The 18,375-nt window shown below is 41.5% G+C and overlaps 1 protein-coding gene across 1 annotated transcript; it reads right to left on the bottom strand.

Annotated features, from left to right (window-relative positions):
* Positions 1–2,619: 2,619 nt before the first annotated feature.
* Positions 2,620–11,547, bottom strand: MESD (mesoderm development LRP chaperone). The gene is given in 5 exon segments (XM_053954961.1): positions 2,620–2,874; positions 5,521–5,715; positions 5,718–5,947; positions 6,648–6,880; positions 11,228–11,547. Coding segments are annotated over 5 exon segments (939 nt in total). The 5' UTR covers positions 11,432–11,547; the 3' UTR covers positions 2,620–2,797.
* Between the last annotated feature and the right edge of the window lie 6,828 nt (positions 11,548–18,375).

The following is an 18,375-nucleotide window of genomic DNA, read 5'->3' as shown; positions in this document are numbered from 1 at the left end:
CTCTCCTACTGTGAGAGTAGTACAGGATAATGTTTCTTAAAGCACAGATACCTCACCTGAAAGCAAAAGGCCTGCCTGTTGATAGCAACACCTAAGGAAATGAATGCAGCTCATTTATTTCTGCTTTCCTGTAGAAAGCTCCAGTATTCAAGTGCCACAGCTCTGTCTCTTGGACTGCTCTGATTACAAATCTAAAGTTGATTTTCTCATCCCAGAAAGTGAGACTGTCCTGGTTTATCAGTACTGCCAGAAATAGCAACATGGCTGAAATAATTTCAGGCCTTAGTTGGGTTATCTGAGCACTGAGCAATATGGCTTAAATGGTGATGTTATGTGGGAACAGAGGCTGAGAGGAGTGGTGATAAAAAGGAAAGTGCTCTTGCTCTCATTAGGTTACACAGCTCATTAGTTCACAACAAACTACCTGCTACCCACATGAAATGCAAGACAGTTGTTTCAAGATCTTGTGCTCAACTGCTGTCTTAAATGCCAAAGCATTTGCATGTCTGTGCTTTGGCAACTGCATCCTATTATAAGTGCAATTATCTAAAGTCCGCACAGTGATTAACATGCTGTGCAGCACCTGAAAGACAGCAGCTGACTATCAAGGGTTGGCAAGGCACAGGGTATGCCTGTGGATACAACTGGCAGGATGAATAATACAATACTCTTATATAAAAGTCTCACGTAATTTCAAATATATACTATTTTGGGTACTTCTGAAATATCATTTTAGATGAGGGGATGAAAACTGACTGATTTCTAATTTTTTTTTTTTTTTTTGCAAAAAGAAGTTGAATGAAATGGAAGGACAAGTTTAAAAAAATCCCAAATATACAGGATGGCCTGCAGGCATGAATCTCAGAAATAATAGGAATGGTCACATAAATACACCTATTAAACCTTTTTGCTTATTTTTATATTGACTCAACAAGTGCTCAGCCATGATCTTGCTTTCAGTACACCCTTGCACTACATTTATTCCTGTATAATTCAGTCTTCCTCACTACAGAGAAAACTTTATATAAGTTACAGCAAGATCCAGGTCACTTCATGGTGCTGTTCAATCCTTGCACCTTGCAAGCAAATTCCAGGGCCTTGCTGTTCACCTCTCTCCAATGCACACAGAGCCCTGATGACATGTTACCCTGCACCATTAAGGCAGCCGAGCTGATTTAAATATTCATGATTTAATGAGTGCTCAGTGCTCTGGTCAGTGCCTCCCACAGAACTGGTGGGCAGGATGCCAACAGCAAAGTCCAGCCTCTGTTCAGACACAACTGATAATTACCTTTAAAAGCAGCAGATGTTACAGGCAGTAAAGATGGGCCCACAGGTTTTTTTTGAGGTACCAATAAATTATCTAAGGAAAAACAGTGGGTTATAAACTCCATGAATTAGAGCATTGCAGTCGCTGTTCTGTGAAAAACAAGGGTGTTTTCTGTCCCACTGCAACAGAGACACAACAATTCTGGAGTAAGAAAGAAAAAAAGGTTCTGGTTCTGAGAAGTTGTAGCCTTTGTCCAATAAGATGGGGAAAAGACTGAAGCTCCTTTAACTGTCCCATTATCCCCTCCCAAAATACCTATGTAATAATATTAATAATAATAACATATAACACCAATTTAAAAATAATTATTACCATTATTGCTGTTAATAATGGTTAATAGATCTGGTTTTGGTATCACAGAGACACAATTGATATAATGCCACTGATAACCCAGCCAGTATCAACACTGGTCTGCTAAGTAGCATCACACCAAAAAGGAAAAAAGCATTTCCCATCTGTCCCTGGCTAAAGCCTGGCACTGTGCAATGCCTGATTGTTGTGTGTTACAGCAGCTTTTTAAATGCTAATCAAAAACTGCTCTGCACAGAGCTCTCCTGCTCTGGAGCCAGTGTCCAACCCCCTCCACCACCTGAGTACTGCGGGAGAAAAAATACCATCACAAAAAAATCCAAGTGGAGTGATTTTCCTCCTCCTTTTCCTTCCCGGCAATATGATACTACCCGAATTCAGTGGGATTTGTCTGATAAAAGGGCACAGTATAAAAGATAAAAAATAGTGATATTCAAAAATAGTTCATTTTATCCCAGAGTAAGAATTATGAAATAGCAGGGTATCAATGGACCTAGTAGGATGGCAGTCTTAATAATGAAAAACATGACAGTACCAACGAATTAGGCATTTTAAAACCAGAGGCATCCCCTCTATTCAGGCACAGGCTCTTTGAATTTCTGTAGGTATCTGATGCAATTAAAACAAAAAACCTCTGGAAAAAGCAGTGTTACTCCCTGATTAAAAAGGGAAATGAGCCACAGATGAAAGAATGGAAATAATTTATAAGCCTTACCAGAAACCCGTTGAGAACAGTAGCCAAATATCAGATAAAAGTAAGTTGTTCCATATCTTTACAAAATGGTGTTTTATGATTTCCTTTTTGGGATAAAATTGCAAGAGTCCAGGAACAGTGACAGAAAAATAGATTCTCTTGGAAGTCAAGGCTGACCTGACTGTTCAGAGAAATGCTTTGACCACTCTAAGTTAAGATCAGAAAACCTGTTGAAGTTTGTGTCAGAACAGTTTAAAGAAAAACCCCGAATCAACAAAACTCAGAGTATTTTTTCCAGTATTTTATTACATAAAAAGTTGATTGTCCATTGGAAATTTTTCACAAAGTGCAACCACATCCTGTGTAGCATCACTGACAAACTGTTTTTTCTGAGTAGGACAGCTGGGTTAAAAATTTAACAGTAGCTCAGAAGAGTTAGTTATAGCACTAGAACAGAGAAGCCACTATGCTGGGAGGAGAAAGGCAGCAGATGTTTCGCTGTCATGGAAATAGATGATTTTCCATGTACCTCTGTATAGAACTGAAAAAAAAAAAAAAGGAAATAATAAGAGCTATAATTACTACCCTACTGGTTGAAATTAGTTTTAAAGGAGGTATCTCAATGTCCTGTATGTGGAACCAAAAAATCTGTTATTGAAAGCCTGATAAGCCTCCAAAGGAGACTCCATCTTTCTTCTGAGGTACTCATAGAACATTCCTGGTCTTACATAACTTTTTGAGGCTATATATATATATATATATATATATATATATATTCATGTGTGTGATAGGGTTTGGGCTTCTTAAATCATCACCAAACATTTAGCCATATAACTTGTCCTGTCCCAGGACAAGTGTAACTGCCTCAAAGACTTTACCAGTTTTAAAAGGCAATTCAGGTTATTCGTGAGTAATGAACTGTCATAGCTAAGATTGGCTGGGGTAAAGTAGCTCCTGCCAGACTGCCATATTACACTTACTGGTATATTTCAGTATTTGTTTAGTGTAAAGCATGAAAAAGGGAGAAGAAAAATGGAAGCGTAAAATAAACTTATTTTGTGAAGGCAGCATTTTGTGTTTTATATCAAAAAGCAACTGTCAAGTCATCAAATTAAAAACCTAAAAAAAAACCAAACAAACCAAAAAAACCCCCCAAACACTTTGAAATTTGATTAAGCTATGTGGCACAAGACTCACCTGCATTAGGCATGGGCAACTGACCCAGAAACAACCAACCAACCAACAAAAAAAAGTCAATTGGCTAGTTCAGTTTCAACAAAGCTCCTTTTAACAACAAAGACCCAATCTACTGTAAATGTAGATTTTTGAATGACTGAAGTATCTAGACTCAAAAAGCTGGCTATAGCTATAGTGTAGTAATTGTTTCTCCAACAGTCTCAAACCCAACCTGATCAAAAAGGAAATAACATTAGGAGGAATACAAAATTGCACTTCCATGTCTTTCTGATCAAAATCTGAATTGTCACCTCTATACCTTAACTTTGAAAAGAAAAAACTCATTAATATTTCATTTTTATAGTTTCATCTGACCTCTGTGGTTCCCTTGAGAAGCAGTATTGTTTACAAAAGGTGGTGCTAACCCAGAATATGTGACCAAATGATAAATTAGTTATGCACAAAAATTGGACTGCAGATCTCAACTATCCAAGTATCTACTGAGACTCTTCTCAACTCCACTGCACATCTGCATTAGTAGTAGAATATAAAAAGTAATAGTTAATCCTGGAGAAACAAATTTTAATTTTCCACTCAAACAGGTACAGGCCTGTTTAATGAAGTGTAGCTGCAAAGGTTTCTTTACTCTAAATTCATACAAATATAAGTAAAATTAAATACAATTAATCAACTGGAACCTTCATCAACATCATTTAGTCCTGACATACAGAAACCAAAGATGAGTTAGTCTGCCTCTTGAACACATAATCAAATGCAGATATATATTTAAAAGGTTTTACTACTCTTCAAAACAGTAAGTTTGGTGACATCTTTTATTTTAGAACAAGGACTCAGTTACAGTTTCATACTTTTGATACCGAAGTATTCCACAAAATCAACCATTATGGTTCAATTAGGACCTTTTATCCAAAACACTTGGATTTTAGCACCTTAAAGAAAAAGTAACACCACACCAGTATTGAATGAAGACAGTTGATACTGTGCTCATCCTCTGCAAAATGATGTGGACCAGACTACTCGGTGCCTTTTGTCCCTAACTGGTAGTAAGGCAGAAGGGAAACAATTCTAAGCAAAGCATTTGACTCAATACAATCTGAGTAATAATAAAACCTCCCCAATTATACAAAGTATTGGCTCCCCTATGTCCAACTTCATAGTATTCGAATCAAATGGTAATTTACAATCAGCCAAGTCAGGAATCTGTACCGAGGAAAAAACCCACCAAAATCTAACCTCATCAGCATCAGTAAGTGATATGTCTAACTCAAAGTTTAACTCTGTGCTGTAACTAGTGCTTTTTCAAATATTTAAACAAACCATTAAATCAGTAAACCAAATTAACTTCAGAGTTAAAAGCTTTTTCTTCCAGCTCACTGCCTGAGTAATGGGGCACAAGGAACAGGTGCTTCCACAGGCACAGTCCTTTAGCAGCAGGAGCAACCTGAATGCCCTGGATTTGTCTTCAGTTTTCACCCTGACACTGCTCGTGCAGGTACTCCAATCCATTCACTTCTGAAGGGCACAGAGTGTCCCTCCTGTACAGATCTGGCGTGCATGAGCAGAGCTCCTACCTAGTGTCCATCACACTCCTAAGCACAGATTTCCTGGGACACAACGGGTTGAGTTTATTTTAAAGAAACAGGCAGTCTAACCAAACATGTCCTAAACTCTGTAATTTCAGGCATCTTTGGCCACTATTCTTTGCTACTTTGGGCAGTTTTGTGCCAACTATGGCTATCAAACCATCTTCCAAGAGAAACTTTTCACACTGCACTTGCCTCTCAGCAGCTGTGAATCCATGATTTGCACACCTAAGATGGACACAGCTACTACAGATGAACATCAGTGTATTCTGAGACCATAATTCTTCTTCTCCACTTAAATTAATTTTGTGATGTTAGACACACAGATTTGTATGCTAGTTTTAAACAACAACAAAAGCATAAAAAATTACAAACTAAAGCAGTCAATTGCTGCCATGAAGCATTACCTTTCCTGTAACTAAACAAATGGCCAACAGCAATGAGTAAACTTGTGAATTTCAACATAAATTTAAGCTTCAGTAGTCTCTGCTTCCTTCCTCCCCAAAACCCAGGACTCATCAGCAGGTTCCCTTCAAGGAGCAGCAGAGCAGGATTCAGTCTGGGTACTGTGGCTGTCATAGCTCCTCTCTCTGGTTGGTTGCTCGGTTGTCCTCTTTGACGCCGTTGGATTTCTTCTCTTTTTTCTTCTTTGCCTTTTCAGGTTTTGTTTTGTTTTTCACTTTCTCATTTCCATCTGCCCCTTTGCCAGGATAAACCTGACCTTCCAAAGTAACATCTGCACACCTTTCCTGATTTATCAGGAAGTCTTTGATCTCCCAGGCATAGCCACCATCCCGCAGCATGAAGATAGCCCGATTGGAGCCAACAATAAACCTAGAGGAAAAATCCATATTTTTTTCAGTTAACTCTGTGCTTTTCAAACACTCCAGCATTTGCTCAGAGAATCTCTATGACTGAGGCACATGTTTAAGAGCAAGAAGCTGGTCTAGATGTTGCCTGGGGGTGGGGACAAGAGAACAATCTTCTATGACATTTAAGAATAAAACATATTAAGTATATTAGTAAGTAATCAAGGAAGTAAGAATTAGGTAACACATTTAGAACTAATTTGGCACTATGTAAAATCCACTACTAGCATTAAATTTGCTTTATACACTTATTGCAACCCTTCTCAGCCTCAATAAAGAGCACAACATTCTTCTGTTTCAAAATGATGCTCTCTCAGAGAGAAAAGGAGTCACATTTTTTAACAGGGGAACAAAAAGCCTTTTGTGGTGACAAGTCTTCAGAGTGTGAGGTTTTCCATCAAGCACACAGAAGCAAACTACTGCAGCTAGAACTGATAAACAGCTGAACCATAGTGAGATAAAAAGAATCAGGGCTATACACACACAGTGCACAAGCATTGAAGAGGTTTCTGCACCACACCACAAGTTTTGTCACAACTGACAAAGAAGCAGAAATAGTAATGGATGATGGAGAACAGCAAAAGATGAACAGTTGAAAAGGTTTTCAGGCAGAAAGAAAGGGTTCTGCAAAGGCAAGAACTTTATCCTTGTGCACAACACCTCACCTTTGCACGTCGTAGTTTGCGTTGAAGAGACTGCCTTGCCACAAGCTGGTGATCTCTTCTGTCTCCTTTTCTGTTGGGTTTCCTGACACTGTGACAAACATCATCAAAGTCTTCCCCTTCTTTGTCAGCTTCAGGATGCTTTCAGGCTTGCCTGGATCTATTTTTGAGAAATCTATTGGTGCTGGAGGCCTCTTGTGTTCAGGGAGATCTCCCTCTTCAATGTCATCATCTTTCTGTTTTGAAAACAACAAGGAAGCTTTAAACTCAACTGTTCCACAAATATATTTTGAGTCCTTTTTTTTTTATATAAATTTCTCTTTGTTTAGAGAATAACTGTGCTTTGATAAAATATCTTTTAGCTGAATGATGGAGATTGTGAAACCAAAAGGAATAGTGACTGTTGTTTCAAGATACTTCACCAAGAGTGCTCTTTCCATTTATAACCCTCCCCTGAAAATGATGCACATTTTCATACTGACAGGTGGAATCTCATTTTATCACATACTAAGAAATATTTCAGCCTTAAGGCTAATTCAATACAATTCCACCTATGAAACTCATAAAATGGTATTTTTTTTCTGTCACAGTTTCACAAATACTTATTATGCATGCAAGATGAAATGGGAAAGTTGCAATAAAAAGCCTCATACACACATATATGAAAAAACATTCATCTGATACTGCCTTCAGAGGTATCTTCTGGGAATCATGGGATGGCTTGAGTATTTAAGTTCCCTTACTTTGTGTCTTGAAACAATTAAACCCACAAGAATTCAGACCTTCTGTGTGCTTATGCCACAGGACTTTGATTAAAGGTTTCATGACTTTTCTAATGCACAGATGCAGCTCACAGCCTGACAACATCACCCAGAGTAAATCACTCCCACAAAAAAGACAAAAATTAACCTCTTGATGCCTCTGCTGAGGCTGACAGCCATTTAAATATTTGGAATGGCACAATCAAACTTCTGCCCCTTAAAACAGCTCACAACTATGAGCTGAATAAGGTGACAACTTACATTAAGTCAGAACTTGATTTCTGTAACAGTAAACTTTAACATTTATGGACTACAGAACAGAAGCTGTAGAAGCCTTAGATTTTATCCTTTCTTTCCTTATTATGTCTCTGTTTCAATTTGCAAGTCTGAAATGCACTTTCAAGTAGTTCACACGCCTTGAAATTTCTCAAATGAGTGAACTGGGAGGAAAGGAGAGCCCAAGAAAGTCCCTGCCACCACTAAGTAGGAAACTTATCTTACAGGAGGCCAGAGAATGGTCAAATTGGTAAAGTACAGTAAAAATACAAAATCTCATGTGATTGACTAAAAAACATTCTCCACAATTAAAAGAAGCTTAAGTCTGGTTTGACTAGAGCAAAGCCAGCTTCAGTTTTGAAATAAAAAGGCAGAAAGAAACATTTCCAAATACTCTGTATGAAATACAGAAACTGACTTGGGATTTAGTGACAACATAAGCTATGTATTACCTATTTTTTTCCTAACTATTCAAGTAAATGCTCCTGAAGTTGTATTCTTTCACTGTGAATGGGAGTATTATCAGAAGCTTTTATGCCAAAAGCTCCCCTAGATGGCATTTATTTTATTTCCTGTACAAAATGTCATGCAGCTGTGCTTAAAGCTATCTAAAAGGAAAAAAGTGAAGGAAAAGTGTAAGCTTTTGCTTTGAAAAGTCTAGCAGACTGTCCTGGTTTGTGGCAGATTTGGGAGGAAAATTCCAAAGGGGTCCCTCTAGAAAGCAGATTCAAGTGGCCCCTCTCTCTACTGGTTTGGGAAAAGATTCCCTTGGAGAAAAGTGCAAAAAAACCTGTTTATTTAAGATGCAAAGTACTCACAAACATAAAAAATGAAAAATATTAAACAATAAAACCTCTCGCTGTTCTGAAGAGATGGCAAGTTCAGAAGGTCCCTTTTGTGGGGTGTAGCTCAGCTCACCCAGTCTCTTACCAGTCCCTCCTGCACTGGAAAGCCGTGTCCCAGGCCCTGGTGGGCCACAGGCTTGAGCTCCTGTGTTTTCCTGGGTTTTTGGTCCACAGCAGGGCCAATCAGTTTGAATAAAAAGAAAAGCCACAGTCCAAGGAACTTCTCTGCCTCAGCTAAAAACTAACTAAAAGCAAAGGAGAGCTCTCTCCTGCTGTCTATGAGAAGGAAGGCTAAAGCTCCTATCTCTATGTTTTTGACTACAGCTGCCTCAGACATTCCACCGCTTCTCCTTCTCCTCCCCCTTCACTCTCAGACCTAGTTTTAAGGGTGCAAAACTTATTTCTGGGCTAAACAGACAAATGTGGATACAACTCAGCATCATAAAGTCACCCCATGACACAAACTCACTCACTTAAACAGTAACATGAGGTCCCAGAGGAAAAGCATTACATAGACACAGGAAAAACTGCATATTCCTTCACTTGCTCCTCCCCTCGGCTCCCATTTTCAGGAATTTCTCATGAACACCTGCATTTTGATTTTTAAAAACATTAGTAACATATGCCACTTAATTGCTTTGCCTATTCAATGATCAGAGTCAAGCCTGAGAAACCCTGAGCTTGTTACAGTAATGAACTATTTAAAGCACTTGACACTTCAATAACTAAGAGACCTCCAACCCAGATTCTCAGTTCTGCGTCCAGCTCCCCAGGACTCCAAGCTTCAGGAGAGTCCCTTTCCATGAGGAAAATCCCTCAGTGGCTTCCTCCAAGCTCTAGTTGTGCAGCTGAGCTGCTGAAGCACCTCTGCCTCTTTGCCCTGTTGCCCATCCCTGTTTTCCACCAGATCACCCTCCTGGATCACCAGGCAGTCATGCACATGGTGCAAGGGGCAGCACGAGACCCTGGGCAGAGAGGTGGCTGCTCTGCTGGGAAAGCTGCTGGAGCCACACACACAGGCTTGTGACAGAACCCAAGCATGTCATAACCACCATCCTCCAATGGGTTTAGACTAACTGCCAGGGAAATAAAAAATCTTTGGAGTAATTACATTCAGTTGAAAGTAATGACATTTGATTCTGTACAGATCTATACCCTGTGCCCCTCATTCCCAAGCATAGTTCCTGCTCTTACCCGAATTCAGTGGCCCCTCTGTTCCTCATCCCACTCCACCAAGTGCACTCATGCCCTTTGTTCTCCTCCACCCCCCTCAAGCCTTTCATGTTCCCTATGTGTCCTGACTCCCACCAGGCAAAATGCCCTGCAGCTGACCATCCCAGGAGACCAAACAGCCCCTAACTGTTGAGCCCTGCCTCGGTCCCTGCTTTGCTCTGTGTGCCTCTCCCCAGGGACACCCCCAGCCCCAGCAGTGACTCCCCAGCTGCTCTGCCACATCTGCATTTGTGCAGCACACCGTGACCTGGATCAGGGACCTGCTCCAGCTGAAAAGGAAAAACCCTCCAGAGCCTCCTGACCTGCCCACTAGGGCTGGAGCAGAATATACAGTCAAAAGTTACAACAGCATTAACCCGAGTCTCCCTTTCAGCCATCTCATTAAAAAGAGATGCTCACCTTTTAAGGTTTTTTTTTCCTATAAGGCCAAATTTGGTTCAAGCTGGGCAATATTAAGCCTTGAGTTTTGGAAGCTGGGCCTGCTGGTCTTGGATGATACCACTAACAGAGAAGTGAACTTTGAGCCTTTTATTAATTTTATTTAAAATTTTAACTCAATTTTCTAAGAACCTCTCTTCCTAAAGGGACATATGGAGTAACGATCCATAACCTGCCAACCAGGACCAAGGTAGGCACCCATACTTCCAGTTATTTTATCTATAATTCACATATAAAACACACCTCTCCACCTTGACTTACAGCTGCAACTGGTGTTCCATAAAACACAAATTTTCTCTCTATGATTTCTTTCAGGGTTTTTTGCAAAATATTCCAGGGAAAAACCTCACAGGAAAGAATAAATGATAGTGAAGAGTGCTCTAGCATTTATCAGAAGATGACGGAACATAACACAGTGAAAAGAACCTAACAGTGGCATGACAACCACATGGAGAAGAGAGTGATGGGAAACCGCCAAGGAAAGTTATAAGGCAGCAGGCTGATAAGGATGAAGGTGATGAGAGAGAGCTGGAAATAGAAGTTGTTACAATGAGGAAAGATAGGAAAGAAATACCAAACCAAAACAACGTATCTACCATGTAAACGCGAAATTAATATTCCTTCTGGTATCCACCCCTCGGTCACATAATGTGTATCGCTCAATACTTCGAAAAAACCGGACTTTTCAGCCAGACAAGGCTGGCAGGCACCGAGCAGCGGGTGAGTGCTGGGGCTCTGGGAAGGCGGGACAGGGCCAGCCGGGCAGGGCAGACTGAGGGCCGCTCGCTCCGACTTTGAAACCCCCACACAATGACCCGGAGCCTCGGAGGAAGGAACACGGCACCGGCCACCCTCCACCAGGCTCGGGGCTCCCTCCCGCCCGGTCCCGACCAGGCCCGGGGACTCCCCCCTGCCCGGGACCGGGCGGAGCGGCCGCTGCCCCGCGGAGCTGCCCCGGCTCGGCCCGGCCCGGCCCCGCCGCCCCCCGGCAGCCGCAGCGTTCCCTCCGCGTGGTGCGGGCCTCCCGCACCTCCCACTGCTCCAGCAGCCGAGCCATGTCCGCGTCGTTGTAGTCCCGAATGTCCTTCTTCTTGGGCGGCCCTTCCCGCCGCTTCCCCTCGGAGCCGCCGGTCGCGGCCGCCGCGCTCACACACAGCGCCAGGGCCAGCAGCGCCCAGCCCGCGGCCGCCGCCATCTTCTGCCGCCCTCGGGAAGGCGGCCCCGGCCGCCTCATGGGCGGGGGCAGCGCCAGGGCCGGGAGGAGGAGCTGGAAGGGCCGCGGGGCGGGATGGATCGGGCCGGGAGGAGGAGATGGAAGGGCCGCGGGGCGGGATGGATCGGGCCGGGAGGAGGAGATGGAAGGGCCGCGGGGCGGGATGGATCGGGCCGGGAGGAGGAGCTGGACGGGCGGATCGGGCCGGGTCCCCGGAGCGGCCGGGGCTGACGGGCGCTGCCGGCTCCCCCCGCCGCCTCCCCGGGTGCCGCTGTCCCCGCACCAAGCCCCGCTCCGGGCGGTGCAGCTCCCGGTGCGGTCCTGCAGGGCCCGAGCAGGGGGTGAACGCTGGGCATTGAGAGGATAAAACGAGTAAATAAATGATGGGCCCAGCGCCTGGCATCTAAACTATGTGGTTGCTTCGTGTTGTTTTTAAAAAAACAGTATGAAAAGTATCTGGGTTTGCTGATCTGTGTGATGGGAACTGGGCCCATTGCACGAGTATTCTGATTTTGACTACTGTCTTAGCAATATTAGGTTTCTAAAGGAAAACTATTAAAATTAATGCTGTTTGATACTAAAATACAACTCCAGAACATCTGACCACACAAATAATAATAATTAAAAAAAGAGATAATGGGTTTTTCTTTGTACAGGCTGTTTTTCCATTATCTAAACCAAATTACATGCATGGATGTCTGCACAGCCTTATTTCACGCCAATCTTCATTTTTTCCTCATGGTAGCATTTTAATTACAAATAGCACAATCTTCTCTTCTACCTTTCACCGTGGATTCCAGCAAGTATAAACTCGGGAATTCAAGGAAGCATCGTTGTTACTGCTACTGGTAGATATTAATTGCAGTCAGGCTGATTAGTGAACAGAGTGCTTTTCCACTTCAGCATTGAAGGCAGACCAGGTTCAGAGCAGAGGAACTAATTCTGTTGAGAGAACTCTTGAACCCCAATTCTGTTACCATATCATAGAATGCTGTAATCATAGAATGGTTTGGGTTGGAAGGGACTTTAAAGATCATTAGTTTCAACCCGAGATGACCTAGTTCTGGCCCCATACTGAACCAGGAACCCACTGCCTTTATGGGCAAGGTGTGCAAACAGAAATCAAAAGCAGTCAGGAGGCAGGGGTGTGGGTTTGGGGAGGCTCTCCAAAGCCTGGGCTGACTCTTGAAGCGAGCAGACACTGCAGGGCCACGCAGCTGGTGAGCAGCAGGGAGACACGGCACCTGAAGGAGCAGCTTGCCAAGCACACTTACCGTGAGAAACAGCAGAGGAGGATGTGGGATCCAAGATTTCAGCACCCCCATACACAACCAGCCTGGGCTGCAGCCTCCAAGCGTTTTATAACATTTCAGACAAGCTGCCAGTGCCTGAGGAACAGGAAGCAGCCCAGAGCTATTCGTGGAGCTTGTTAAATGTACATAACTGAAACAGGGTTTAGACAAGTACTTCTCACAGAGCTGTCCAATACCAGAGCCACTAATGAGCACATTTGTTCAGTGATCTCTCATTAAATATAATGAACATCAGGTATACTATATCAGATTGCCATGATTAATGAGGTTTTACTAAAATAGGTTTCTGCTAACTTTTGTTATTATTGGATCATGCATACATTCACTGGAAAAAAAAATAAAGATTCTATCTTAGAATGCTGGACTTGCAGTGTAAAGTATTTTCATTTAATTTCTACTAGGAAATATTTTCTTGAATTCTGTTTTTTCTTGTTAGAACAAACCAAGCCAACTTACTTTCTTTAATGTCTGACACTACGTTCAGATATGGATCTCAAAAGTAACTTGATTCCCTTTGGTAGGTGAACAAGTTTTTCACCTATACTGAACTGTTCAGTATACCCAGGACTGCACCAACAACAATACACATTTCCTTGTTGTGCCAATAAAAGCTTTAATTTGAAAAGGAGGTCATTTTCATGCTTGGCTCTGACTTTGCAACTACCTCTCTGTTCAGGCAAAATTCTGTGTCTGGGAAGACTCGTTCAAGTCTGCTGCTTGTGGGGTCAGCTGCAGGACAAGCACCTGTTCAGCCCCTGTTCTCTGCTCTTCCTCTTCCCCATGCAAGAAACAAATGCAAGGCAGCACATACCACCGACAGGAGCAAATTAAATTGCATTCTCTTTTTATTGAAGCACATTGTGTTTTGATCAGAGCATCTACTGAATCGTGCCGATACACTTTTTATAGCTTAAGTGTTTTCACATTTCTTAACAGTTTTTATAGTCCTAGCAGCTAACACTATTAGGATTGCAGTACAGAATGTATCAGATAATACATGGCTATTTTTGTTGTAGATTGCAAGAGTAAGGTGGCAAATGCTTTACCTTGTAGCTGAAAGTCCCATCTAGTCGTGCCAGGGAAGGTCTCAAGTGGTGACTGTCATTTTTGCTTCTGCAGCACTCAAGTTTTATAATAAAAGTTTTGATTATAAAATTATTTCTTATCAGAAAGGCGAATCTATCTTCCCTTGTAAACTGTTTTCATTATTGAGCAGGGCTGGGTTAAGCTGTAATATGGGAGGATTCAGGATGTTCTAAATTTCTGTTAATGAAGTTTGAGATTCTCTCTTTTTTTCCCATTTTTGGAACTATATTTGTGCAAAATGTATTTTCCATACCATTCTTTCTTATGAGTTGGGAGAAGAATGTGAATTTTTAACTGCCAAAAGCTCTCTCAAGTCTTAGCTGGTGGTGGAGTTTTATATGCAATTTTCTATTTTAAAGTGGATTCCTGTTTGTCATATTTTACTTTTCTTTGCACATATAGTACAGTAGAATCTTAAAGTTTGTTCCTTGACAATCCTTGGAATTAAACCTTAGAAAGAACAGAGAACTTGACTTCATTAAGGAAAAGGCAGTGCCTGCCTTCTTGGAAGGGCATACAGACAATTAAGACATAAACATGCAGAAAGGAGAATGAACATGCCAGGGCTGCCTACTATCAACATTTGCTGTGTCTGGAAGAATAAATTCATTTCAAGAAGACTACTGACACAAAAAGATGTTTAATAGAAGCCCACATGAATTAAGTGTTGTGCAAGGCAGCCTTGTAGTGGTAATTCTGGATATCCAAAATGATTGAGATCTGACTCTTATACAACCTCACAGACTTTTGCACCTACTGGTTTAGGGCAGGACCAGGGCAATATTGTCTTAACCAACACAGAAGACTTGCTGAGTAAGAGACCCAGAAAACTTAAGGCAAGTTTTGAGATGTCCCAGCATTCAGCATATTCTTCCCTGTTTGAAAACGCTATCATGCATTTTACACAATGTCAGGATATTATGAGTTACTTGCAGTAAAACATTCAAAATTATTGTTTTCATAGGTCAAATTATCTCAAGTACCTTAAATGTTCCCCTGCAGAGAGAATCTAATGCCCGAGCTCTCATGCACAGATAGTGCATGTGTTACTCCAACCCTCTGAATTTACTCACAGGCAGAATTAAACTTGAAGAATCAGACCTGAACATGTTATCTTTAAAAACAACAAAATGTCTAAGAAAAAAAGCAGCACAGCAAGCAGAATATGCTGTCATCTAGAGCATGAACATTTGAATGATTCAGAATAATTTCAGTCCTCAATTCAATTTCATGCATAAGATAAGCACACTTACTTGCCATCTATTAAGAGAACACAAATTTTTGTTCCACAGCTAGTCAGATCTTGAATTCCTGGATCCAATTTGAAAAACTAAGTCTTTTATTCAAAATTTTCCCAGATCAGGGATCAACTATGGAGATTCGGATATGAAATTCTAATTCAGGTACTAACCTTGAAATTCAGATTCTGACTTGAGTTTTGAACATAAAATAAATCTTTACCCTGAATTTGTGTTATCCTGTGCACATGCATTTTATAAATTAAAATTCATTGATGAGACGGAGATGTTTGACAAATGACACCACAGCTTTGTGTCATTACCTACCTGCTCAGGGCTGGGGAGGGGGTATGGTGCCTGACTCTCTAGTCAACTGCATTAGAGCTATACAGTGTGATCCTTAAATTCAGACACACCACAGAATGTTCCTCTTAGTACTCATCTTATTGCAAGATTTGCTACAAATCTGTGCTGGTTAAAGCTATGTACTGGTTACACAATTTAAAGTTACCCTATTAAAAAAAAAGAATTACATTAAATCAATGTCAAAGAAGATTTACACAGATCCCACAGGAATTCCATTTATAGCTTAATTTTCACAACCTAAATGAAATTAATTTTGTAGTCCCAATTTCATTTTAGGTTTACAGGTCAGTTTTGGCACCTACATCTAATGTAAGTAATACATTGCATGAACTTCAGATGAATTAGAGGTGCTAGGCTTAAATTGTTAATGATCAGCAGCCCTGCTCACAGAACACAGAGGCACAGTGTAGGATCAGCGACTCCTGTGAAAACATCTATTAAATTTCTCTCACGATACATTGAAAGAGGGCAGGGAGGGGAGAAACCCAAACCCTTCTGTGGACTATTACAGCTGCAGGACAGAACATACAACCAGAAGTGCAATTCAGGAAGGGTGGGCCCTTGCACATTTTGCCCAAAATACCATGTTCTCCTTTGATCTCAAAAAAACCCAGACGTAAGAGTCTAAGGGAGGGTCTTGGATTCCTGTTTATGCTGGACCACTCTAACCAATAGCATTTGCCATTCTTCCATTGAGTGCTCCTGAGTTTTAAGGCTACAAACCTGCCTCTGGCCCTTCTCACCTGCTGCAGAGAGGGAGAATGGACACAAGGAGCTACACGGCACCTCTTGGGCAGCCTCGAGACACACGAGGTGCAGGAGGGATGTGTGTGTGTGTGTAGAAGGCAGGCAAGAACAAGAAGCAAAAAGCCATTATTGGCTGTATCATGTGAAATATGGCACAGCTGTCCATTCAGTTGAAGAGGAGTTTTGTAGCTGCATTTTCCTTTTCATAAAAATGTGTCTCTTTCCCATGTTGATGTATTAAATATCCATGGTAACACCAGGGGACAACCAATTGATTATATACAGCAAGTGGTGACAACAGTGCAATAAATAATGAATAAAAGGACAACAAAAGAAAAACCTCTTTTGCTGTATTACCTTTCAGTTGAGAAACAGGAACTGACCAGGATCCCACTACTGGGATATTTACACTAATGTTGTCTACATAATAAATTTGTTCTTACCTTTGATACTGTGTTTTTGACTATACCATATTAAAAAAAAGAACAAACACAAACCACCACATCAGGACACCAAGGTTAATTTTAAATTTGTATGTGAATTTTAAACCTGTATGTGAAAGACCACCCACTGTCTTAAAACCTATTTATTTATGGACAAAAGAAACAAAACTTGTGACTGTGTTTGCACTTTGCTGTCTCAAGTGCCTAGTTAACTGTTCCTCCAGATCTGTGTTTTTGGCTACAAGCAAGACCAGTTCTCAGGTTGCATCCCAGTGCATTGACCATGGCTACCTCTGTGGACCTGAGACAGACCCAGACCTCACAGTTTTAAGTCTCTCATGAAGTAATGGCTGTAAGTACTGACCACAAAACACTTACTCAGCACCAAAGCATTTAAGACAAAATAGATCTTAAGAACAATAAGCTGGTCTTTCTTGGAAACTTGCCATTCCTTCTGTGTACTTACACTGCTGCAGAGAGGAAGGCCCATCTTCATCCACCCTCTTCTGCAAAGTCTGCCTTGCTGTTGAAATATTTCTTCCATCAGTCTCTGCCAACTTTATCCTCCTATGATTTTTAGTTTACAGCCTGATCCAGCTGCATCCCTCAGAACTGGAGCTATCATTCCTCTAATTACCACCTCATGGGTTTAGTCACATACAGCTGACACAGGGGAACCACTGAATTGCCTTTTATTCCTTCATCAGCTAGCTCCCTATTAGGTTAGATCAATACATCTATACAGGAAAGTAATATAAAGAAGTACAACCCAACCATAGAGTAACTTCCTCTCACCCACCTGGCCACATACAGTGCTCATGAAATTATTAAACTTGGTATTCTTCAGCTATTACTCAACAGTGGCTACACTGGCAAAAATCAATTCCTCCTTCACAATAAAATATTTCACTAAGCAATAAAATGGCCAAGTTCTTTCAGATATTCAGGAAAGAAGACTTCAGCCTCCAGTTTCTGTTGTACTAAGCACAATGCAAAATAAAGATCAATGTGACAAAAGAAGAGCTCATACAAGTAAGCCAATCTTCTGTACACTACTAAGCCACATTAAAAAGCCTTTTAATCCCTTGTATCTGACAATGCCTGCTGGTTTGAACCCCAGACAGTTAATTCATTCAGACTCTGTCAGTGAAATCTTTTTAAAGCCAAGCATGGCCACCTGAATTTCACATCGTCCGAGTTTTTATACCAATTCAGTGAGCTGCCCAAGTCCTGTGGATCACCTCAGCAGCCATGAAGTAAGTGGGTGTGAACACATTCTCCTTGAAAGAGATGTGCAGAAGACTTAGGAAGGAAACACCCACCCCAAACATCACTGGGTACAAGTCTCCTCCTCAGTCCCAGAGATGTGATTGGTACTGGCACTTCAAAGCACGTACCTTGCTCAGGTTACCAGCCCAAGAGAATCCACCTCCAAGGCTGCCTTTTAGAATGAGACTGCATGTTCATGGGAAACACAGACTAGGAGGGAATTCAGCTAGGCCAGGAGTACCTAGGCAGCAACCCTACCGTCTCTAGGATGGATCTAACAGGGACCTGCTCCAGGAAAAACCACTTGCATGGTAAAAATGACTAATGAAGGTGGTATTTTCTACATTATTTTTTCAAGAAGCAAAAGCCAAGTCACTCTTCCCCAAACATTTAATATGCAGAAAAGCTAAACACCCAGGGCTACTATGGGAAGAGAATGGCATTTGGCAAGACTTTCTTGGACACTGTCCACATGCAACACCTACTACAGGACAAAAATTACC

This window comes from Vidua chalybeata, chromosome 13 (genome assembly GCF_026979565.1).
Source record: "Vidua chalybeata isolate OUT-0048 chromosome 13, bVidCha1 merged haplotype, whole genome shotgun sequence".
In the NCBI taxonomy this organism is placed as follows: Eukaryota; Metazoa; Chordata; class Aves; order Passeriformes; family Viduidae; genus Vidua; species Vidua chalybeata.
Note: the sequence above shows the minus strand (reverse complement) of the source record. Positions and strands in the feature narration are given on the sequence as shown.